Source organism: Talpa europaea (genome assembly GCF_964194135.1).
Source record: "Talpa europaea genome assembly, chromosome: 1".
NCBI classification, from domain to species: domain Eukaryota; kingdom Metazoa; phylum Chordata; class Mammalia; order Eulipotyphla; family Talpidae; genus Talpa; species Talpa europaea.
The window spans coordinates 131,332,509-131,357,743 of NC_140073.1; the positions used below are offsets into that span (position 1 = coordinate 131,332,509).

Genomic DNA, 25,235 nt, shown 5'->3' on the forward strand with positions numbered 1-25,235 from the left:
AAAGATCTGTACATTAACCCATTTGGCTCTGCACGTCTTCCCAGCAACCTTTTGGTCCTCTATAGGGTAAATGGAAGTGATCAGGTTTTTTCCACCCTCCCCCCATCAGCATCAATGATGGACACATGTGGTCTTGCACCTATGCCTGATGGTGGCACCTGAGTAGGGTGTGGGCGTGCATGAGTGGGCAGAGCTGAGTAAAGAGATGGAACATATAAGGGCGGCAGCAGAGGATTGTGAGGCAGAGTGCAGGAGAGACCATGAGAGAATGCCAGAGTCCAGAGAGAGTGAAGACCGGCTGGGGGCAGGAGGCCTGCAAGCCTCTTGGCCCCCCGGGCCTCCTGACTGCCCTGTAGCTGGTTATCTCACCACAAATGGTACAGAAAGATCATAAAAAGCCTGAAAAAGCCACCGAGGGCTACAAGACTCTCCTTTACCCATCTGCCCGGGTCCATAGAGAGCCTGCCCTGTGCCTTGCTACATCCTCTATTCCACATTTTCCTTGAAAATCCATTATCCTTTTCCTAGGATAGTCCTACCTCCTAGCCCTAAAGAAAAACCTGCTCTCCTTATATTAATTGGCACTTACTAATGTGATGGCACACAGAGAGATACATTTGCTTCCAAGTATTAAAAAAATTACATATTGTGTACAGAAAATGCTAAACATTTACATAATTGTTCTTACTATCCTGTGATAATCTAATTTTCAGAAAGTATGTGTCATATACCGAAAAAAATGCAAAGAAGTTATAGAAAAGTCTACCTGTTGCTCAAATGTATAATTTTAACCTGTGTACTGATACAGAGGCAGCAATTACTAAATTGAAACACATCCATTCCATGACTAATGGTCTATATCATGTATTTTATAGTAGCTGTTGCATAATTTTAATAACAGAGTTGTATTACTCTAATTTTATTGTATAGAAAACATCTGTATTGCATAAACTCATTGATGAAGTCATTATAACTAAATCCAAGCATATATTTAATTTCTTAAGCTCTTTCTGGTCTGTCAAACATTGAAACAATCCACAGTAAAGTAATTTGGGAAACCAAACTTGAGTAAGCAATGTACCCTGCATATAGATACCCTGCTCTTTTTTGCATATATGTAGGTGCTATTGTATCTATAAGCAAATTCTAAACACTGCCTACATGGTAACTTTCTGTCATTGTAGATTTTTCATCAGTGTATAATAAAAAGCCAACTATTCTTATGTGTGGTATTTTTCTCTTTCTCTTTACAATCAAATGGATCTCATACTCTTAAAACATATTCACACATGAAAAAACTCATACTCAAAAAAATATTGGAAATCACCATTTTACAGAATAAAGTCCAAATTCCTTAGAAGGACACATAACAAGAAGAGGTGTAAGCACATCTCCCTTATACAACTTCTTCCAAGTTTTACTCCATAACTTAATCTAATGTACTCTCAATTTATCAGAGCAATGTCAAGAGTATCCTAAGTTTTGGAATTAGGAGCAGTACCTCAGAAATCAAGTCATTCAACTCCTTCATTTTACAGAGAGGAACATCATGTTCTTGTGTACCATTTGTTTTCTGATACTTCTATTTGAACTGTTTTTAATAACAGTAAGTTATTAACAGAAGATCAAAAGAAAATGTAATATTTTCTAATAATCCTCTAGTAAACTTTGAAAAAATGTTTCAATTTGATTCTCCTTTTCCTAAAGAGAGAAGGTCTCCATCCTCACTACATGGTAAACTCAGTAGTTTTGCACATTTCAAGTATAAATTTACCTTTGTAATTAACAGGAGGCCTATGATTCATTTTGCAGACATGATGCAGATTTGCTCCTACAGGTTCAATTGTAAGAACCTCAGGAATTGAAAATAAATGTAACTAAAGTTTCCAGAGCTTTAATCACAAGATTTCAAGAAATGAAATCCTCAGGATGAGAGTAGCCAACATTTGTTGGTTTTTTTCTGTTTTGCACTGTTAAGAAGCACTTTACGTTACTCTCTCATTTAGTTCTCCAGACAACCATATAAAGTAGGTAAGTAGTGATTACGGTTTTCACCCAACCGTTAATAAAATGAGGTTCTGGCAAGCTAAGTAAATGCCAAGGGGCCACATGTTACGCCTTTCTCACGCATCACCACTTTCAACCAAGGGTAGGTCTCCTCCTGCCCTGCAACCCTCCGCGTGCCTGGACCCCCTCGTCCTTCCTTGGCCCTCTAGGTGTCTGAGGAGGGGGCGAACTCCGCCTGTGAGTCCCCACTTACGTTCAGCAGCCGCTGCGCAGGGCCCTCCTTGGTCTTATCCTTCTGGGCACTACTATAGACTGTTAACAACTCTCTGTCAGGGACGGCTTCCAAGTTGGAATGCAGAGTATTCTGAAGCGCAGGGGATACGTACAGAGCATGGACCCGCCCATTTCTGTTAACAGCTGTGTTGGAAAGATTAGGCGGCTTCAGGGGCGGATCCATACCTCCCACCTCTGCTGGGGCCTGTCTGAGCCTAACTGACGGTCTGCTACACGGCGCAGGCGCGAACTCCTCACGCCCCCGGCCCCTCGCGGGAGCTTTTCCCGCGCAAAACCACAGCTCTGGGGACCCGGGCTTTCAGGGCCGGCCCCTGCTTGGTACTGGATTTGGAGGAGTGTCAGCTTAGCAAACATGGAGGTCTGCTGCAAGCACTGGCCCAGGCCGTTTCAGTCTCCTCTAGAAATAAGTTAGAGTACGGTGGTGGGCAGCAAGGCTTGTCAGCGCCTCAAAGGACCCCTTCAGGGCCATCCCAAGCCCTCGTCTCCCCGCACCAATTCTTAGACTATTAACAATAGCAGTCACTAATTCCTTATACTATCCCCTGTGCTCTAGATGTTGTATTTCCAGTCCACTTAGATATCTTTACTCATAACACATTCAAATTCATCTTCCCTCCCAAACCTCTAGTATGTTCCAATCGCATTTAATGTAGCAATGTCATATCTACAAAAGCTGCTTGAATTCTAACCCTAAATGTCTGAACCCAATGCTTCCTTTTTGGCATCTAGTCTAAGACATCTCCCACACACTTGACTGCCATACTTTAAGCAAGGGTCTTCTGGCCTACTAGCAGGTACTCTTTCCACTGTCCAGTATTAAAGTTTACCTTTAAAAAAAAAAAAAATTTCAGACTGTTTCATTGCCAAAAAATTTAAATTCCTTAATATGGAAGGGCCTCCAAATGCATACTGCTACCTTAGATCATTATTTATTGCTATTCTATTTGGAACCTATAATTTTTTTATTAAATGGCCAGTTCAAAGTTCAGCTTTCGGTTGTCTTTTGCCCCCAAAACAGAGATAATTGCAGTCTCCAAGCTACACTCCCTACTACCTCACACTAGTGGCACTATTTGATTTTAAAAGATAGAGAGTTCTTTGGGTGCAGTATTTGATGTTCACCTTCTACTTTTCAGGGGATAGAGAGCAATAACCTCAGGTCCTTGATACAGGTTTGTTATCTTTTTGCTTGTGCTGTATGGTATTCAATCACTATCCCAGTGAGACTTGTCCTTCATCACACTCTGATTTCATTGGGATTCATGTGAAACAATATAAAAAATAATCAAACCTCCGGCATAACTTCCAGACTACAGGAAATGCTATTGGGGGATGGGGTCAAATACAAATTGTAGGTGGGACATTCAAAGACAAAATAATTTGGGTTTATCAGAAAAAATGTCATCAGGGAAGGTAGAATGGTAAATAGTTGCTTGTAAAAAGTTTTGCAGTTTTTTTTAAAATCTAAGCATGTAACTACCATACAACCCAGCAATTGGCCTCCTGATTTATCCCAGAGAAATAAGAACAGCCTACACACACACACACACACACACAAACTGTACAGAAATATTCAGACACATTTGCAAAATCCCTTCTGCCACATAAGTTTCCAGGGATTGTGACATGGTAATCTTTGGGAGGCATCATTCAGCCTACCACAATCCCCCCACACTGGTTTTCTCCTATTTCTCATTGTTCAGGTGTGGAAAGCCTCAGCTCTAATGAGCACCATTTCCCCAAAGTTTCCTAGCAAGGAGAATTGGGAACTCCTGTACTTTAACCTGAAAACCATCACTCATCACAGTGAAAGCTGAAACGAGCAGTATCACTGCAGAACTGCCTGTAGATTCACAATTTTGTAACTCCTGGGTGGATTCCCTTTTCAGCAGCTCCAGCCTTATAAGCAGCAAGATAGTCCTTATTTGGCATTCACAGTAAATTTAGACCTATGCTTAGAGCCATGGACTCTAGCATCAATTTGTCAATCCTTTTGTTCCACAACATTCAGTCACTCGCTAATCAGGGAAAGAGACTTTGATACACTTTTCACCATAGTTTTATCATTGTCTTGAGTTCTAGGATTCATACCAGTTGAGCCACCACTGGATACAGTTCTGAAGAGACCTTTTGCAGTACAGGGCCAATCCTCAAGAGCGGGATTTCCTTGACAATCAAAGATCATGACAAAAAATAATGTGAGCATAGGAATGGTGAACTTCTACTCATTTCTTGTCATGCAAAGGAAAAAAAGGCAGAGGAAAGGGTTCTGTGGAGTTTTAGCTCACAGGTCTCCACTTTATTCCCCTGAGCTCTGAGCTTGCTCAGCTTCTCTGCTGCTACGTATATTTTTTAAAGCTCCCTAAATGATCCTGATGGACAACCAGATATTGGAACCATAGGTACAGGTTTTAAGGGGAAATAAACATTTCAAACAACAAAAAAAGTACATTTTTTATTAAACATAAAATAAGCATCTTTCAATCTAAATTACATATTATACTTATTACCTGATATACAACCACTAAGTCTGTTTTAAAAAAAAGACAAATTGCATATTTTAATTTATTCAGTAAGGAGGTATCAAAAAATAATGGCTTTATCTCTCCTTCCCTATTATCTTAATTTATGTTAAAACTTGATATGTATTTTATAACACTAAAGTAATGGCTATTTCAAAATTAGTGTCTTTAAGGTAGTGATTATAAATTCAACTAATTTGAGAGAACAGGAAATAAACACTTTCACCTGCCGGTTTCTAGCTCTTTATCTCCTTTGTCATTAAGATGATAATGCTATATAGAGATTAAAGTTTGGTTTTAAATTGCAGATACAGATTCCCCATTTTCCATAATCTTCAGAAAATTTTCAGTATTGTATGATAAAAACAATCAATTCCAAATACACCTGTACATACCTTATAAAAATACATTTAAAAACAATAATGGGAAAAGTTCTAACTACTGACTGGGTCATCAGTACTCTGAAGGTAAGTAGTATTATGAAGAGACTTTGATTCCTTTATCTTTTTCAGGATATTCTTCCACATCAGATGAGAACATTAACTCTAGGAAAGAAAATGAACAGATCATATTCAAAATATTTGCTAGTACCTCAAAGAGTTTTAGATATAAAGAGTCTCTAAAATATTGACAAAATTTACAATATGAGAGGCTCAAGTGAAAATTCCTAATAGTAAAATCTAATTGTAAAAGTGAGCTAGTGACAAATGTACAAGCTTTATATTTTAATGTGTTCGAGTTTTAAATGTATTACAAATCCCTGAATAATAAAACATATAATTTTAATATAACTCTTACTGAGAAGATCATTTTATTTATTCTTATTAGAGAATCCAGAATTATTCAACAGACAAAAGGGTCTAATTCTATAGCGTTCAGGATGATCTAAAGTGCAGGAGACAGATATGGAGGAAGGGCATGGAGCTAACATGTGGTGTGTGCCAGGGTATTGTAAATATATGATCTTATGGAATCATGCTAACAACCCAACATACAAGGTCTTCTCACCCTCATTTTATATTTTCTTTTTTTAATCCACATGGAAGTAAAATGCTATGTGACTTATACTGCCCTGAAGGAGAATAGGATTCTGAAAATATTTAGTAAGTAACACACACTTTGTGATTTATACTGAACACTGCACATGTCAGCTGCTGCAGCTTCAATCCCAACTACACTGGGACATGTTATTTGTTGATATTTTCACATTTAAACTATTACATAGTATAGATACATAATTTATTAAAATACCAAGATTTCCAGGGGGAAAAAACCTAGGAATCTAATAAAATAAAGTCCTCTGATATAAGTATTAGATGAAAAAGTCTTTGAATGACTAAAAACTATACTGGGTAAAAGAAAAACTACAAAATACATAAAGCCTAAGGAGATTTCTAAAAATACCTAAAATAGATCAAAAGGAATAAAGCAACATGATATTCAGTGAAGCAACGTGAGAATTACAATGCAGTAAAGTATGCTACTGAATGAAAAGACATAAGATTACATTTTTTTCTTGGTTTTTACAAATGGAAATGGTAAGATTCTCAATTCTAAGACTTCTGAAACAGATAGGTTGTAATTAGTTGATCAAGCTGTAGTTAAATGCTCAGAAGTTTAACAAATCAAGAATAAAACTGATAATCACAGTCCAGAATATATCAGAGATTCAAATATGAAACTGTGGAACATCTGCCAAGGAAATACACCTAGGTCAAGACTGAGCAGTTCCTGAAGCAGTGCAAGAAAACCAGCAGTTTCCTAATATGATCTCTCGTCTTCAAGTTTTCCAAAAGGGGTCTGGAGACCAGAGATTCGTAAATCTCACTTCACATTCATTAGACAAAGAATGAAGGATTAACAGTATGTGCCAGATAGAAGAAGTAAGAATAATTCACTTGATTTATGTGTCTGACAGAGGCTACATAAATGAATGATTTATTGCAAATTAAGGGATTTGTTGATCAGGAGACTAAGAAGTAAAGAGTTAAGACTTTCTATGAAATATGTGAAAGGTTCAAAGAGAAGACATACCTCTTAAATATATACAAGGGCTATAGAAGTCCCAAAGCACATTAAGAACCCAGCTCATCTACTAGATACTCACTCCTTCCTATTTCTCTTGGCATTCTGTTACATCACTTTATTTTTATTCTTGTGTTATTTTAATATGTCTTTGCTTTGGAATATTCCAAGCAATAGCCAATAAAAGATTTATAAAATTATTAGAGAAGATTTCTTTAATACCTTCACTAAGATCCATGCTTGGCCTGTAAGATAAAAAAAGCCAAGACAATCCAACCAGAAGAGTCACTACCAGATTCACCACAATCCATGGCTGGAGAATCTGTTCCTCAATTCCTGCTGCCCTAAAGGTATAGAAATATTGATTAGAAATGTCTTCACTTTGGCTCATATATCCAAATATATACATTTTATAAATTTAAAAAATAAAAAAGCAATCCTCATCTAAAGTAAAACATAAAAATATACCATATTTAGGGTCTCCCTGGTGGTGCAAGGGTTAAGATGCAACCTATGAAGCTATCCGCAGCCACTGCAGCATGAGTTTGATTCCCAGCCAGCCAGGGAGCAACCCACATGGCGCAGCACACCTCTCCTGCCTCGCCCGCTGCCCCCCTCAGCAGTGTACTTCGGTCAATCTGCCTGTTCTGTTCCCCACTCTGTCTCTGGTGAATCCTCTTACCCTTCCCTGCCCCATGCCTCTGGTCTGTTCCCCAGCTCTTGTATGCATAAATAAATAAATCATTAAAATATATATATACCACATATATAAGAGCAAAGCTTCAGCTTAAGGAACTGTAAACAAATCTACTTTGCACACTGATGTAAATTTAGTTGCCAATTTTTTTTCTAAGTTTCCCTTTTCTTACAACTACTATGGATACAATGTATGGATACAGAAAAGCATCTTTTCTTTTTCTCTGTACCACATGCCTCCAGCCACTCTGAAAAATGACTGTCCCTCTGAGTTTAGGGAACTGAAATCTCAGCCATGTGATTTTGAATCTGTCACCTTCACATCTGGCCACTGACCTGCAGAGATTGGCTCTCTGGAATCTGCTCTTTCTGGCATTGCTTGGTTTTTGGACTCTGTCCCCCAGCTACCCACTCCTATCACTATTCTGGGGTATTAAGCTTCCTGACTAGGAGTGATGGTGAAGCACTCCTCCAGTTCACCAAGTAATGACTAAGTTTAAAACCATTACTTAGAGATTTAAATCAGATTTATAAAAAGAAGACATTTAATTAAAAATGCATACATATATGTATGTACATTTTAAATGCAGCTATATAGAACAATAGTTATCTATTAACCAACAGAATAGGTATTTGCTTGCCATAATTTAAACAAAAACAAGCTCCTCATTATTCATAAATGAAAACACATGAGAGTGGAAGAGTAGGAATACTACCATGTCGCTGTTAATACCATCAACAATTCCTAATGCTATGGTGAATTCTTACCAGAGGCTGCCATTAACAGAAGAAGGTGTGTAAAGGTGAATCCTGTCACTTGTCATTTGCTGACTCAGGGATAGCGTAAGAGCAGCAAAGTACACTGAGTGAAAGACAAATAAAATTACTGATTAGGCATTTTAAACAACCCATTTTATTCTGAATTTATAAATCCCTTTAAGGTCAAAAAAAATCTACACTTTGGGGAACAGTGACATGAAAAGAAACTTATTTGATCAATTTTAATAGACTAGAGAGCCTTATATCATTTTTCAAGATTACAGGTGCAGAAAGGCCTTTTGAAATACTTACTATATCATCATCACAATTGACAAGGACCAAGAAACTGTTTTAAGAAAGTAAACGATTTATTCAAGGTCCTAAAACTAAATTTATTAATATTTTCACAAGTTAGAATAAAATATATTGTAAATTATCAAAATATAAAATAGTATTTGCTACTGAAATGTTTTACCACCAAAATCTGTTTAATGCAAAGTAGAAAATGCAAAAGCTAAAAATTCAGCAATACACAAGTTAAGCTTTTAAGTTACTTAGATCAACCTCTATTGAAAAATAATTGTATCAATATTATGCCCACCATGTTTTTTTAATTACAAATTCCACTAAGTATAACAACGTTTATATGGTAAGATCATACAAAAATAAAATTGTATTTTTCCTGGTTCAAAATTACAGTGTAACTCAAATATCTTAGAGTTATCAAATTAAACTCTACTCACAGAAAGATGCTAAAGCTGTGGGATCCAGAGCAAGAAAATTTCTGATTGCTACTGATGTTTTAGCAAAGTCAATCCTAGAAAAGAGAAAAGCTTCTTGTCACAGTGCATTTGTAAACTTCTTACAAAATTGGACTCTCTCACCCATAGTTTTTTCCTTCTCTATTCTAATACTATCACATATATTGGCTATTACTAAACTTTAAATAGTTTATGCTTAACACATATGAAAGTACATTGTATTTATGAAAGGTCAGCTATAATTAGAAGACTATTTTAGTCACAATTCTTTGGAGTTAACACATTCCGAAGAAACAAACTTCATCTATAAAATTTCATTAGATTCTACCTTTGTATTACTCATTTCATTAGGTTAAAAGTTGTTTTTTTGGGCCTCCCAGGTGGTGCAAGGGGTTAAGCACCGCATTATGAAGCAACTTGCAGCCACTGCAGCATGAGTTCGATCCCTGGCCAGCTAGGGAGAAACCCACATGGTGCAGCAGACCTCTCCTGTCTCACCCACTGCTCCCCTCAGCAGAGTATTTTGGTCGGTCTGCCTGTTCTGCTCCCCACTCTGTCTCTGGTGTATACTCTCACCACCCCCTCATCTCTGGCCTGTACCCCAGCTCTTGTATGCATAAATAAATAAATCTTAAAAAAAAAAAAAGTTGTTTTTCTTAATGGGTTGAATTATGTTCCTAAAAAAGATATGTTGCATTTGGAACACCTGTGAACATCACCTTATTTGGAAATAGGGTCTTTACAGAAACAAATAAGTTAAGATGAGGCCATAGAATGAGTCTTAATTCAACATGACATATATTTTAAAGAAGAGACATAGACAAGAGACACATAAACGCAGACAACAGAAACAGAGATGGGAGTGATGCATCTATATGCCAGAAACTACTGGAAGTTAGGGGTGAGGCATTGAATAGACTCTCCCTCAAAGCCTCAAAATTGATCCAACCTAGTCAACACTTTAATTTCAGATTTCCAACTTTCAGAACTGTGAGAGAATAAACTTCTGTAGTTTATCTCTAATTTGTAGTACTTTGAACTGGGAGCCATGGGAAACTAATATAATACCCAGACTCTCATCTATACCTGACTTAGAATATTTGGAAGATGATATTTAGGACCTTTTGTATTGATTATATTTGGATTATTTTTTTAAAGATTTATTTATTTATATATACAAGAACTGGGGTACAAGCCAGAGGTGTTGGGGCAGGGAGGTGAGAGGATTAACCAGAGACAGAGTGGGTAACATGAAAGGCAGATTGACTGAGGTTCACTGCTGAGGGGAGCAGCAGGCAAGACAGGAGAGGTCTGCTGCGCCATGTGGGTCTTCTCCCTGGCCAAGGATCAAACTCGTGCTGCAGTGGCTGCGGATAGCTTCATAGGTTGTGTCTTAAGCCCTTGTGCCACCAGGGAGGCCCCTTGGATTAAATTTTGAACTTAGAGTTCATGCTGAAATGGTTAAGATTTTGGGGAATGTTCTTATTCACAATAGTCCCGTCCCTCCAAAAAATGGCTTTGCTTAAAAAAAGTGTAAAATACAGTAATAATAGAGTAGTCCCCCCTTATTCATGGTTTTATTCTTTGAAGTTTCAGTCAACTGTGGTCTAGAGATATTATACAATATTGATTTCTGGCTTCAACTGGTTGGGGCTTATGTTGACCAAGCACAGTCAGCCGTGCGCAGGAATGGTGCTGCTCTTAACAGACACTTGTTGTGAGAGGCCTATATTATACAATAAGATATTTTGAAAGAGAACATTCATATAACTTTTATTGCAGTATATTGTTATAATTGATTTTATTATTAGCTATTGGTGTTTATCTCTAATAAGAGATTAACTTATGTTATTAATAAATATTAACTTATTAACTGCCTAATTTATAAATTAAACTTTTTCATTGGTCTGTATGTATAATAAGAAACAAAGTATATATAGAGAGAGTTTGGTGCTATTTGTGATTTCAGGCATCTACTGGGGGTCTTAGAACTTACCCTCTTGTAGAAGAAAGACTACTGTAGTATCCTGTAATTCTATCTCCAAAACTGTGGTAGGTAGTCAGTGATAGATTTTGCTCAATATTTCCTCCTGAAGAAAATTTAGAAGGATCTGCAACCATTAACAGTCTTACCTGTCAAAAGCTGAAACTGTACTTAGAGCCAAAAGCAAGTAGAGAAGACTCTGGAATGGATACGCTAAGGTCTTGTATTGTTGCAGAAGGTTGGAGAGGTTAGAAAGCTGATCTCCTGCTAGAACATATATCACAACAATATTCCACACAGCACAGCCAGCCAAGAAGCCATGAGAAAAGAGACCAACCATCCTGAATGGAAAAGGCTCTAATTATTATACAAGAATTACTAAAGTAAAAAGCTAAATTATTTTTGAAATTTCCTCACATGCAAGAATAAAACTCAACATTTCATGAAAAGTGAAAACAAGGTTTTTCTTTCTCCTCCACTGATAGGCAGGTCATTTAACTCTAACTAAACGTTTAAAAAATATTCCTACCCACCATTTTAAGTTGTCAATTTTTTTTCACAGTGCTAAACAATCAACACTTTAAAATTTTTAATTATGGAACATTTGTTTTAAGAAACACCCAACAGAAGTAGCCACCTGAAAGCTCTGTGCACTGAAAGTGCAACATCTCGGGTTGTCCAAGAAGCTTTCATGTCCATTGACACATCTGTATTTTCTGTGGTCTTTATCAACTCTGAACGGTCAGCAGCCTGGAATCGCCCTGAGGACATATAACCAACACAATTATGAGTAACTAGCAAGAGAGATTCTGGCAATCCTTTTATTATTCCACCCTTTAAAGACCTCAGACTAAAATTGAAATTTTGTTGTTTTTCTATCTAAAAATTTTCCCTGATTCAGTCCCTGTTTCAGAAGGTTTTGTTTCATTGCTTAAAAATATTAGTTTCTATCCTTAAGAAAAGCAAACAATGTTCATGCACTTTCTTCTCAACCAAAAATAAATGTTAAAGTAGCAGTTTCAGAAATCAATTATATTTAACGAAATATAATGAACTCCCAAATCAGAACAAAATCTAGAAAACTTTAACATGACATTACCAAAAAAAAATCTAATTTAGAGATTTAGAAGTATTAAAGTGTCAATGCCAACACTTTAAATATAAGTCACTATTAAAAACAGTTTAAATTTCTTAGGAAAAAGATACCAGTGTGTATACCATGACTCTCTGTGATGACAGAAAAAAATGGGTTGTTCCATACACTTCTTTTAAAAAAATCCATGTGATTCAACATCACTTGTAATCAGGGAAATGCAAATCAAAACTACCATGAGATACCATCTTACACCAGTGAGAATGGCACATATTAAAAAAACTAGCAACAACAAATGTTGGCGAGGGTGTAGAGAAAAAGGATCTCTTCTGCACTGTTGGTGGGAGTGCAAACTGGTCCAACCACTATGGAGAGCTGTGTGGAGATTTCTGGACCTACTAAACATAGAGCTTCCATATGATCCAGCAATTCCACTCCTAGGTATTTACCCAAAGGACACAGAAACATCAATTCCAAAGAACACCTGCACCCCTATGTTTATAGCAGCACTATTTACAATAGCTAAGCTTTGGAAATAGCCCAAATGCCCAAAAATAGATGACTGGATCAAGAAGATGTGGTACATATACACCATGGAATATTACTCAGCATTCAAAAAAGATAAACACATGCAATTTGCAGCAACATGGATGGCGCTGGAAGGGATCACGCTCAGCGAAAGAAGCCAGAAAGAAAAAGAAAAATACTGGATGGTCTCACTCATAGCAGGAATCTAGAAAACTTAAATAAGGGACCAGGAAAATGAATATAAGAAAGTGAAAATCAAAATCAACAAAAAACTATGAACCAGAGACACTTTTTTGGGGGTGGGGGGTGGGAGGGGAGGGATTGGGGTCAGAATGAGGGTTTGCAATTGTATGGGGAATATAAAAATAAAATTTAAAAAAAATAAAAATTTAAAAAATTTAAAAAAAAATCCACGTGAAAAGTTTCAGTTCAAGTGTCAGTACTACAACACTTTGTAAACAGACTTTTATCCTTTTACTGTTAATGAAGAGGCACTTGCTTATATATCTTCTAATCCACAAATGGACTAGGAAGTTGGAGAGGTTCCATTTCAATTATCCTTGCCAAACCTGACTTTCAGCTATTTTAGAGGGTGAAAGACAGAGGTAGGACAGCTAATTTTCCCTAAAAAAGGAAAAACTTCTGGGCAGGTAACGGATGCTTTTCATGGTCAAATACTCCAGTAGGATAGTTTCTGTGCTAAGGAAAGCCAAAAAAAAAAAAAAAAAAAGGATTGAATGATACTGCTTAAAAACAGGCTGAAATAAGTTACATGGCCACGTGGTAATTAATACAAGCACTTGACTATTAGTCATGAGATCTTGGTTCAGGACCTAATTCTGCACTGACCAGCCATGAGACACTGGGTAAATAAGTTATCCTCAGGATGGCATATTTCTCCATGGCCAAGAACTGTAAAGACATCTTAGATGGGATCTTATGAAATCTGAATTCTAAAACAATTTATGTAAAATATAAATTATATATTGGATGGTCTAATCTTTATGTTTCATATGAGTTCTTCAGGCAGCATATTCTTAGCATATCCTGTGGAGTAATAGACAGTCATCATCAAACTTTCAATAGAATTTCCTTATACACAACAAATGCAGCCTTATATCCAATGGATATTACACAATGTCAGAACTATTTTCCAAAAGAATACACAGTTATAATGTATTATTTCTTATTTAACATGGTAATACTGTCATTTTCTCTTATTTATTTTAAATTATAGAGTTTATATCATTATCTGCCCCACCAACACCACTATCAATTGCAGAAAACTGGTAAAGTATAACAAAGAATAAAGAAGTGGGTAAGGATAGGGGAGATTTAAAATTTATACATAGTCCCATAACCTAGAACAAATAGCATTAATATTTGGTATATTTCTTTCTCATTTTTTGTCCTATTTAGTCCTCTATATGTGTATATGTTTCTTTTTCATTAGAATTTTTCCATGAAATGAACAATTCTCCCTAAACTTTATTTTTAATGGTGCAGAAATTTTATGACATAGACGTACTATAACTGACAGATATCACTCTCCTCTTGCTTTACATTATTTCAAGTTTTTTGCTCTCATGAGTAATAGTGTGATGAGTTATCTTTGTGTATAAATTTTTGTCCATATTTTTGCTTATTTCAGATTTCTAGAAGTATAATTCCTAGGTCAAAGAATTTCCCTGTATAATTTTTAAAGAATTCACATTCCAAAATAAGGAACCACTTACGGCTTTTTTCCACAAACACTTTGCCTACAGGTTGGCTAATGCCAGTAGGTGCAGTGAATATAGACTGTTGCTCTGGAGTACTCTGCTCATCAGTAATTATGTCTTCATCTTCTACTCCCAGCTCATTGGCAAACTGTAATTCTGCTGGCTGGGTTTTCCTTTAATCAAGGAAAAAGAAAGAAAAATGGATAATTATTGAATTTTTACAGACCTACTTAAGGAGGTACCAGTGAATATAATGAAAAGAGTATTGGACTTCAAGCTGAATATTTGGTTTTTACACAAACAGCTGTGATTAGCTGCTAAGCGTAGCAAATCGCCTATATTGTTGTAGGTCTCAGTTTTCTCACCTGGAAAATGAAATGACTAAACCAGATTTGTAAGGTTCTTGCCAGACTGAAAAATGAATGATTCTTTGTAGGGCCATTTACAAATACAAGCAACAGTGCTATATAATTTTTTTATACTTCAGTATAGTATGCCACTCTATTTTATCTAACAATTATCTATGCCAAACACATTTCATTTGTTGCTGAAATAATAATTTGAATTTTTTAACATGAAAAAGTAAATCACAATAGCCTATTTTATTAAGATCACTTTTAATTTTAAATATATTTAATAATAGTTTTTGTTAATTATTTGCTAGTTACATAAAATATTTTGTGTTCTTTTTTTTGAGGCAGTGCTTCAGAATTTTTACTGAAGTGTAATATTTAACTTGTCTCAGTGGTTTACTCTTTTCATTAGATTGAGTTAACTGATATTTTTCTAGTACTACTTATTGTGGAGATATACAATTACAAGCATATAATAAGAGTTAATCAGAAGCCACCATTAATAGTTCCAAATTAAGAATCAGAGTATTCCTGGAGGATTTAAATAAAATAGATTTTTACTTTGTCTTCCTTCGAGGCTTTTGAATAACTGCCTCCTCACTTGGCTCCACATCAACACCATTTTCATTTCGTAATAGAGATGGACTAGACATCTTCTTATGGGTGAAAGAAGTCTCCAAGTCTGAAAATAGATTATTTTCAAATTACTGTAATGTAAAACGAAAATTGATGAATAAGACTTTTTTTATAAGATGAGAACTTTGAGACTTAGTTTTAATTAGGCCAAACCTTACAAATGGTTAGTTTTTAAAATTTTACCCTTCCAAACATTCAAAAAATTTGAAATTACAATGCCAAACAATAAGGGAAAAAAATTAAGTAATCCAACTCCCAAGATTACTTCAAGATTCAGTAACTTCCTTACAATAGTCACAGGATTCATAGATGGTTTATTAACAGTGAAATGATATAAAACAAAATCAGCAAAAGGCAAAAGTTCAAGGAGCAAAGTTTAGAAGAAACCAGATGCAAGCTTACAAGACTCCTCTATCAATGTAGTCACACAGAATGTGCTAATTCCTCTAGCAACAAGTTGTGACAACATGTGTGACACCTCCTCTACCAAGGAGAACTCATTAGAGACTAAGCATCGCTGGTTTTTATTTGGGGCTGATCATAAAGAATTATCTGCCTGGCATATACCAAAACTCCAGATTCCCAGAAATAAGGCAGGTGCTCAGCACAAATCACATTTGTGCACAAATACACAATGAACCACCCTAACAGTTCAGACAAAATTTTATATCCATGTTTACCAGTCAAGTTCCCAGATTCCAGTCAAAAGCCAGCCTTCCCAAAAGGCCCTTCTAAAGGGAGTAGCCTCAAAAGCCTGCCTGCTTTGTTAACTCTTTTCTACACTGGGCATTAAGTTTAAGTCATAGAGCTTTCTAACCTACTATCTGCTCTTCCCATCTGGAAATACTAGCAATGGCACCCTTAAATGTCTTCAGAACCCTTCTAAGTCTATTTTAATAAAATACAGCATGGGCTGGAAATACAAGCAGTAGAGCCTATCACAGTCACCCTAGACAAAACAAAACAAAAATCAAACAAAATTAAAACCCCAGAAATTCAGAAAGGTGAACCTAATGGGTGGGTGTGTTCTCAAGTGGTAGTGAAAGGCACGTTTCAGAACAGAACTTAGTTGGGTCCTGAATTTTCTAAAAATGTTGGTCAAGTCATTTCTGTCAATACATTTTTCACTTTTTATAGAACTATATATTTATTTTTCAAATTTGTACCTTAACCAACTTACTAAGAGAGTATTTTAATTCAACATAATGAATTATAATAAATAACTTGCAGAGTAGGTAGAGTTGTCTGAGCATAATTTCTATTTCTCCGTTCTTCTTCCCTCTTCTGACCACTGCTCCTCCTCACAGATACTAATGCCCTTGGGTGCTATGGTATCCTACTTCAACTTGCCTCTCAAAACTGTGTTCTACATTCTTGACTTTTCCAGTTCCTAGCCATCTACTCCTATGATTCTTCCATCCAATCAGGACCTGTTCTTATCTCAGAGGACGAATAATGTGTCAAGGAAACTCTTTTGTAATAAATCATTTATAAGATCAGATAGTAAGAGTAGAGAGTTAATCTCCGAATCTTTGTTTTTTCCCTTTGTTTTACTCAAACAAAACTCATTGTCCTTTTTCTGATTATTATAACAGTCATCCATGCTCAATATATGAAAAATTGGTCCAAAATAAAGACAATAAAAATCATCTCTAATTCCTTCTTCCACGAAACCTATCACTGTTAACAGTGAGCTATACCCTTCCATTCTTTTTACTATGTATATATACATATGTATACATACTTATGCTCAGGGTTGAATTGTGTCCCCTCAGAAAGATATATTCAAATCTTAATACTCTGTACCTGTGAATGAGACTTTATTTTGAAGTAAGGTCTTTATAGCTATAATCAAGATGAAGTCATGCTGGATTTTGATGGACCCTAAATCCAATAACTGGTATCCTTATAAAAGTGAAACTTGGACACAGAAACATGGAAATATGAAGATGGAAGCACAGAATGGGAAAATGTGAAGATGGAGGCACAGAGTAGAGTTATATTGCCACAAGCTGAAGAATGCCTAGGCTTGCAACAACCATCAGAAGATAGACAAAGCTTCATAGGGGTCACGGCCCTGTAGACACCTTGATTTCAGACTTGTATCTTTCAACACTGTCAGAGAATAAATTTCTGTTACTTTACGTAACTTAATTTGAGGTACTATGTTATGGAAGCCCTAGGAAATTAACACAACATATTCTATAAAAATGGTATCCTTTGATACAAACTATTGATATTTCAGAATCTTTGTTTTTGATCAGTAATATATTATTGATGGCTTTCCATCTCATTACTTCACTTTAACAATTTTTTAAATGGGTACTTGGTTTCCATTAAATAGATAAAATACGGTTTATTTAGCCAGTATCACATTGTTAGGTATTTGGTTATTACCAGTTTTCACTCATAAATAATACTGCAGTTAACATCCTTTAACTAGTGTAATATTGTAGTAACTTCTATTTCTAGAATTCCAACAGGCTATACCAATTTACATTCCTATTAGTAGTGTATGAGTGTCCCCATTTCTCATTAACACTTCTATATCCAACACTTTTGGATTTTATATTTTTTAAAAAACACTGCTAATTTGATAGGCAAAATAAAATGACAGATTATTTGTTTACAGTGTGAATAGTGCCTGGAACATAATATGACTCAATAAATGTTGGCTATTTTTTCATTATATTATTAATACAGAATCTATCATTTTCCCACTAACCATTTCATCATACACTAAATTCTAATACAACAAGAACTAAATTTCTTTTTTAGTTCTGAATTTGTACCCTTTCCCTCATAATCTATATACATAGGCTCAAAAGAGACTCTCTAAAGTATTCTTAACCCATTAGAGTTACTATAGTGGTGAAAGTGTTAAAAAAAAAAAAAATGGGCTATGAGGTGGGAAAAATAGAAACAAACATATGTTTTCAACCATAGCCTGGAAATCACAACTGCAATCACAACCTAACCTTGGTTTCTTCACATACCGAGGGGTAGCCTTGTCTTCTTGTTTCTCCTTGGAATGGGAGCTTCTAGATGCTCTGTGGATTCTTTAGTTGATAGCTCACTGCCCTCAGAAGGCCTATGAACAGCAGTTTGAACAAGGCCTTCCAAAGAAGCACTAGCTACAGAAAAACAGAGTAGGAAAAAAATGGGATAACTTAGGTAAAGATCATCAAGTCTTAAAAAGATGAGGGAAAGGGAAATAGAATCTTTCCCATAATAAAGCCTCTTATTTTATAGAACTGGTTGTACCACCAAATCTTTATTTCCTTCTTCTTCACATGTAACTTTGGGCTCTAATAAAATTGAGAAAAGAAATAAATTGAGAAAATAAATTTTAAAATAAATAAATAAATGGAACAAAGAAAACTGAGGGAAAAATACAATGGGGAACTAGAAAGAACAACAAAACTAGGTGAGGAAAAGAAATTGCCTCAGAACTTTCAGGAAAATGAAAACATAACAGAAAATGTCACCAATGGCGGAGGACTATTGGTTCCCTGGCAGTAGATGTGGTGTGACATGTACTTGAAAGGTGTGCCCCATCTCTGAATCACATATACGATTGTAAACAAGTGCTGCCTCAATAAAAATAATAACAAATAAAAAAAACTTAAGACAATAAAAAGAAAATGTCACCATAGATAACGCTCACTTGTTCTTTAACCTAGGAATTATTAAACTCTACATGGTTTAGTCCTTCATTAACAAAATAACAGATGGTATAAAGTTATCATGGATGACTGGAGTTAACAGACAATTTATAAATCTTTCATTTGGTCATTCATTGCAATATCTCCTCTCATCAAATCTTTAAATAGATTTTGAGACACTTTGGCAGATTCTAATTTTACTGAACTACATTCCCTTGCTTGTCTTCTTCACAAAAGAAGAGATACAAATGCAGTAATAAACAAAAAGATACTTAAGTTCATTAGTTTCAGAAATAAAAGGGGGAAAGAGACATAAAAGATACCACATAAGACTGTGAGAGGCAGCAAGTGAAGAAACTAATCAGACTTAATTTTAAGGTTTCAAGTCTGAGTGAGTGTTGGGTTCCATTAAGTGAAATTTATAAGTGAGAAGTAAAATTTATCAAAGATGATGAATTCTGGATGTACTGAGTTATTTTACTGACAGAACATCATTAGTAAGTAACTAAAACAAAAAGGAATTCACAAAATTTGCTCATGATTAAAGCTTTAATACATGGATCATGGCCTTCAGACTTATGCTCTAATATAGAGATTCTCTGACTAAAATGAGGGATCCAGGAACCTTGGGTCTCAATTCTAGTATCCTGTTCAAGTGTCTGGAATCAATCAGAGCTTAAAATAATTTATATTGCCTAGGGATAAAAGACCTCAAAGAGTCTAAGATTGTTGTGGAAGTAAGTTTAGGTGGCACAACCCTTTAAGCATGAATGCTTCTAGACAGTCTTCTGCCTTCCCCTACCAGGCATCCTGCCACTTTAAACTGACCTTGATTCTGTCCTCAACACAACAATGACTTGGGAATGCTGGGAATTGGCTCTTTCTGATCTGTGGTGTTTATCATGCCTAAGGTCTTATTAAAACCTGTGATCCGGGCCTCCCCGGTGGCGCAGCGGTTGAGCCCTGGGTTGCGAGGCTGCCCGCGGCCTCTGCAGCGCCGGTTCGATTCCCGGCTGCTCCCCGGCCACCAGAGGAGGGTCCCACATGGCGCGCAGACCTCTCCTGCCGCCCGCTGCTCCCCTCAGCAGTGTACTTCGGTCCTTCTGCCTGCTCTGCTCCCTGCTCTGGCTCTGGTGAGTTCTCTCGCCCTCCCGCGCTTCTGACTGTACCCAGTGCATGTATAAACAAAACAAACGAATAAATAAATAAATAAAACATGCCTCTATAAAAAAAAAAAAATTTGCTGTTTTAAAAAATAAATAAATAAAAAAAATAAAACCTGTGATCCCACACGAAAAAGAACTTCTTACCAAGTGTGGTTTTTGTTCTGGACTTCTTTTTCTTAGAACGACTAGGTGGAACATCCTCTATAAAACAGAAAGAACAATAATAAAAAAGGCTGTCCAAAATTCAATGCAGAGAACAGTCAAAAGGGAACACTTAATAGGGGAGACCTTTTTCTCTCTTCCCTGGGTCCAGCCAACTTCTACACATTAGGGGAAGAAGGCAAGAAAATTGACAAAGTCTGCCCAAAGTATGGTGCCAGTAGTTCACTGCTGGTCAGACATAAAAGGTGGGCTAACCAAATATTTATCTGATCATCCACATTTCCCAACTCCTTAGCACTCAGGTTTGGTCTAGAAATGGTTCTGTCCAATAAGCTGTGAGCAGACATGATCTGTGTCATTAAGGAGCCAAAATATTTAAAAAGTCAGTGAATAAACTTCTAGTTTTCTTTTGCAGTGGCAACTAAGGAGGCCATGATAAGACGACAGGACCATAGGATGGAAGTAACCTGAGTCACTACACCATTAGTGAAGAGAGAGTGAAAGAAAACTGCCGCAGATTGCTGCCACAATGGACTTTGCATTAACCAGAAATAACCCTGAATGATATAGTCACTGAGATTTAGTGTAAGATAAGCTAGTCTATACAAACCATATGAGACAAAGAAAGATGCAGTCCCTTTTCACAGAACTATAAACCAGACAACAGTTCTGTTCTGGATGATGTCATTCAGGGATGCACACTTTTATACCTATAAGGTCAAGTTTCAATCATATGACTGTTACTTATCAACCATCATTTTATAAATGGCAGTCACAGAAATTATTATTACAATAAAAGGATACTGTAGTATTATAACAGATTCAATTTTAAGAGAAACATTAGGAACCAAACTTTTTTTTTTTTTAAAGATTTATTTATTTATTTAGCGCGGGAGGGTGAGAGAATTCGCCAGAGCCAGAGGGGGGAGCAGAGCAGGCAGAAGGACCGAAGTACACTGCTGAGGGGAGCAGCGGGTGGCAGGAGGTCTGCATGCCATGCGGGACCCTCCTCCGGTAGCCGGGGAGCAGCCGGGGATCGAACTGGCGCTGCAGAGGCTTCAGGCAGTTTCGCAACCCAGCGCTCAACGGCTGCGCCCGCGGGGAGGCCCACCAAACAAATTTTTGAACAGCAAATACTATACTCAAAAAATTTTACATTAACAGTGATCTAACTTACCTTGAATGGTACTTTATATGACGCAGACCAAGTTTAATCAGGATAAAGACAAAGAAGAAAGTATTAATTAGAAATCTATTATACTGTCAGAATGAAAATTTACTTAAGTTATTACAAATTTAAAATAAAATTAGCTTTCACACAGTGGGTTTACAAAGTAGCTTATTATATTTTATAAATTATAAACTGTTTAGTTAGGCTAACAAAATAACTACAATATTTTCTGAACCTATATACACATATATGTATTCTCTGCTGTCTATTAATAAAGTAGATTAAACAGATTAAGAACTCTTATTTTGTCACTGATTAAAATCAGCTTAAACTCTGATGAAACTATTCTAGCAAACAAAAGAGGATCAGAATTCTGATAAACAAGACACAAAGACATTCAGAATGGATCCACTATCCTACCATGAGGACATGAGGCTTTGAAACAGAACATTAACTGTAACTATTATCCTAATAAATGATTCAAGAATTATTCACCTTTAAACTTTTAGGAAGCATTGTATTAAAATGTTCAAGAAGACTTCTCTGAATAATTAGTTTTGTAATGGTACTTGTCAATTTTTTTCACTTTATCCATCCTGCATTTTTAAAACTCAATAAAATTACTGTAAATTATTTTTACCTTGGCACAGGTGGCAGAGCACGTGGAGGACGCTATAAGCAAAAGAAGAAAACTGCTTATAAATAAAAGTTTGTAGGATCTTTACTTTATGCACGTTAAATATTATTCCAACAAATGAAACCCTGGAGTACTGAGGAGAATCAGGTGGGCAATTTTAAATGTGTTCCACCATTTCTAGATTTCATACACAAGTCCTTTCTTCCTAAGTTCTTTTTTTAACCTACTGGCTAGCCTCTGTTCTAAGCATTAGGGACACATTAATGAACAAAACAGAGAGATACCTGCTTTTATTGAATTTTCACTCCAGTGGTTCAGTATTGGAAGATAACATTTAAAAATATGTTTGTTAAGATGAGGGAGATGAGCAATACTATTTTACTTAGGGAAAGTCTCCCTGACATATTTAAGCTGAGACCTGAATAAGAAAGAAACCAAAAAGAAGCAACTACAGAGGCTTTTAGGGGATATACGGCTTGGAGAGTTCCATTTAAAAAAAAAAAAAAAAAAAAAAAAGGGCCAGTAAGCTGCAGCACAGTTACCAATGAAAGGTAGGCAGGGGTGGGATTGATTTGAGTGTAAAAACCAAGGGAAGGAATCTAAGTTTTGTTTTTAAGTCCATGGTAAACCGATGGAGGTTTTAAGTCACGTATTAACAAACCCTTTTAAAAGGCCACTGAATACAGCATGAATGCATTTTAGGGCAGATTTTTTAAAAAACCCTTACACATGCTATTTTGCACGAATAAGAAAAGCTGTGTCTGCAATTCAGAGATTACAATCAAGCAAAATGGAAACTTCCAAAATAAAATACTTATAGAAATGTCTAAAAATCAGTTTATGTTCCAAGTACCTCATGCTGTTTGCAGAGCACGCTGATTCAAAAGAGTTAAATTTTAGACACTCGTAGTTTGTTCTACAACTGTCCCATTTAGCAATCCATTCGTGCAAGCAATATATTAATGCAAATGTCACAAGATCAGGTCAAGGTAAACTGTTTTTACCACTACCCAGACCTGAAAATTACGATTGGAAAAGAACAACAATCGCGTGAAGGGGCTATTGTTCTAAGGATGCTAAGGATCGCTTCTTTCCAAGGGCTCGGTTCACACGATAACTCCACATTTCAAAAGTCCCGCAAAAATGACGTGTCACGGGTCCAGAAACCTAACCTCTACGTCCCTCCAAAGTAGAACGGCTCGACTACAATCCTAATGACTCAAAAGTCACTGAGGCTCGCTTACCACTTGCTTCTTTCCCATTTCGTCTAAAGCCCCGCTCGCCGGCAGCCGCCGTGCCCGAGTCGGCGGGCGCTCAGCCTCTCATCCTTCCTGCCGGCCCCTCCTGCCCCTCCCAACTCGCCCCCTTCCCCGCGACTCCCGGGCGCGCGCGTGGGCGCAGGCACAGTGCGTCATCGAACCGCGCCGCACAGATACCCCCGGCCCTTAGTCTCCCCCGCGGTCCGGCAATGCCGGAATCCGCTCTGAGTGTTCAGTCTACCCTGCGGGGAAAAGGGCGTCCGTGTTGGGGCTAAGGTGCCCGGGAGGAAAGACTCCAGTAGGCGTGGGGCAGCGGTCACGGTTTTCCCTATGGTTTCCCAAGTGGTTGCAGTGATTTGGGGGATTAGAGGGCTGACCATGATTAAGTCTCCCCTGCCAAAAAGCGATCTCTTTCCCGGGCAGCTAGAAGCCCTCCGGAGGGGTCTGTAGGGTGGAAACAGCAGGCAGCCCCGGCGCCGCGGCGGCCAGGGTAGCGGAGAAGTGCCGTCGTCATGGCAACTCAAGCCGGAGGAAACTGACCCGTGGCTTCTCGCCTGGATCCTAGAGTTTGGGGCCTCGATCTATCGCCGAACTTCAAGCCCCCGCCCCAGTTCTAGCCTAAAAGCGCCGCGAGGACCGAAGCGCGCGGTCCACGGACCGAGTGGCCCCTTCCCAGCCTCAGTCTTTGGCGTAGGCCCCGCCCCAGGCATAGCTGCTTCTTGGGGGCCCCACTCTCCGCCCTGCCGCTTCTGGTGGCCGACTCTCCCCACACCGCTCACCGGTGCTTCCAGCTGAAGCCCCGAGTCAGCCCTCATGGTGCTCTCCCCGCGGGTCGCGCAACCGCCGACTGCCCGAGCCTGGCTCCCCGCGACGCCACAGCCTGCTGGAGGCGGGGGCTCGGCGGCGCTGTACTAGCGGCCGCCCCTTGGGGCCAGGTTTCCACCCGCTTGAGCTCTGCAAAGCCAAGCGTTCCGAGGCGCCAGTTAGGAGGGACCGGCTCCTGTAAGCCTCCAGGACCGACGTTTCGGGTGGGATGGGATCTGTTATTACAGACAGTTCTCATACTTCCTCTGTCTCTCTCTGCCTTTCCCCCCACCCCACCCCCGCTCCGCACCCCCGCCGTGTGTGTGTGTGTGTGTGTGTGTGTGTGTGTGTGTGTGTGTGTTGGGGCAAATCAAATTTGGGGAACCAACATGAAATCAAATCCGGGTTCACATAAGTAGCATTAAAAATGTCTTCATTTTGATTGGTTGGGTTTTCTAGAAGATATCACTTTAAGTAATAAACAACAACAAACTTTTTAAACACTCACTCTGGAGAGGTGGAGGGATGGTGTGGCTATGGAGCAAGTTAGCGAATAATGAAGAAGATAAATAGAATTAGCGACAGGAAAAGCGAATAGAAGTCTCAGATTTAGGGAAGGAAGAAAATAAAACTTCGTGGAGTAACATTCTCATCGTGTCAAATATTGGTCTCTAAGACAGATTTCATTACCGTTCCCCAGTTCAGGCATAAATGTGACTATTGACTTTTAGGAACATTAATTATTGTTACAGCTCTGGTCAGAACCATTTTTCCTTGTAGTCGGATGCGTAAACAGTGATGGCCAAGTCATTTCTGTAGGCTTTGATGTGATGTGTGAAATGTGTGTATTAACCCTTCTTTCTTGTTAAATTAGTCAAGTAGGCACTTTTTGTAAAATCCAGTTTCATAAAATAGAGTCTTCATAAAATGAAATGCAGTTTCTGAAATCCAGTACTGCTTATTTTATTCAGGAAAGCTTTTTCGATTGGAAT

At 37.5% G+C, this 25,235-nt stretch overlaps 2 protein-coding genes across 2 annotated transcripts in view; both read right to left on the minus strand.

Moving 5' to 3' along the window:
* C2CD6 (C2 calcium dependent domain containing 6) overlaps nt 1–2,464 on the minus strand; it is a gene marked incomplete at both ends in the record, with an annotated part of 90,845 nt that extends 88,381 nt beyond the window's left edge. The window contains one exon of the mRNA XM_084259488.1: nt 2,261–2,464. Coding sequence (XP_084115614.1) covers nt 2,261–2,464 — 204 coding nt within the window. The remainder of the gene's footprint in view (nt 1–2,260) is intronic.
* Nucleotides 2,465–5,300: 2,836 nt separating this feature from the next.
* On the minus strand, nt 5,301–23,442 carry TMEM237 (transmembrane protein 237; the record flags this gene model as incomplete). Its single annotated transcript, XM_084259499.1, has 13 exons — nt 5,301–5,368; nt 7,071–7,192; nt 8,313–8,406; nt 9,047–9,120; nt 11,198–11,389; nt 11,686–11,809; nt 14,406–14,563; nt 15,305–15,425; nt 18,376–18,513; nt 20,355–20,411; nt 21,550–21,560; nt 22,184–22,215; nt 23,425–23,442. 13 exons carry the CDS (start codon nt 23,440–23,442, stop codon nt 5,301–5,303), a joined length of 1,209 nt encoding a protein of 402 aa, XP_084115625.1.
* Nucleotides 23,443–25,235: the final 1,793 nt, after the last annotated feature.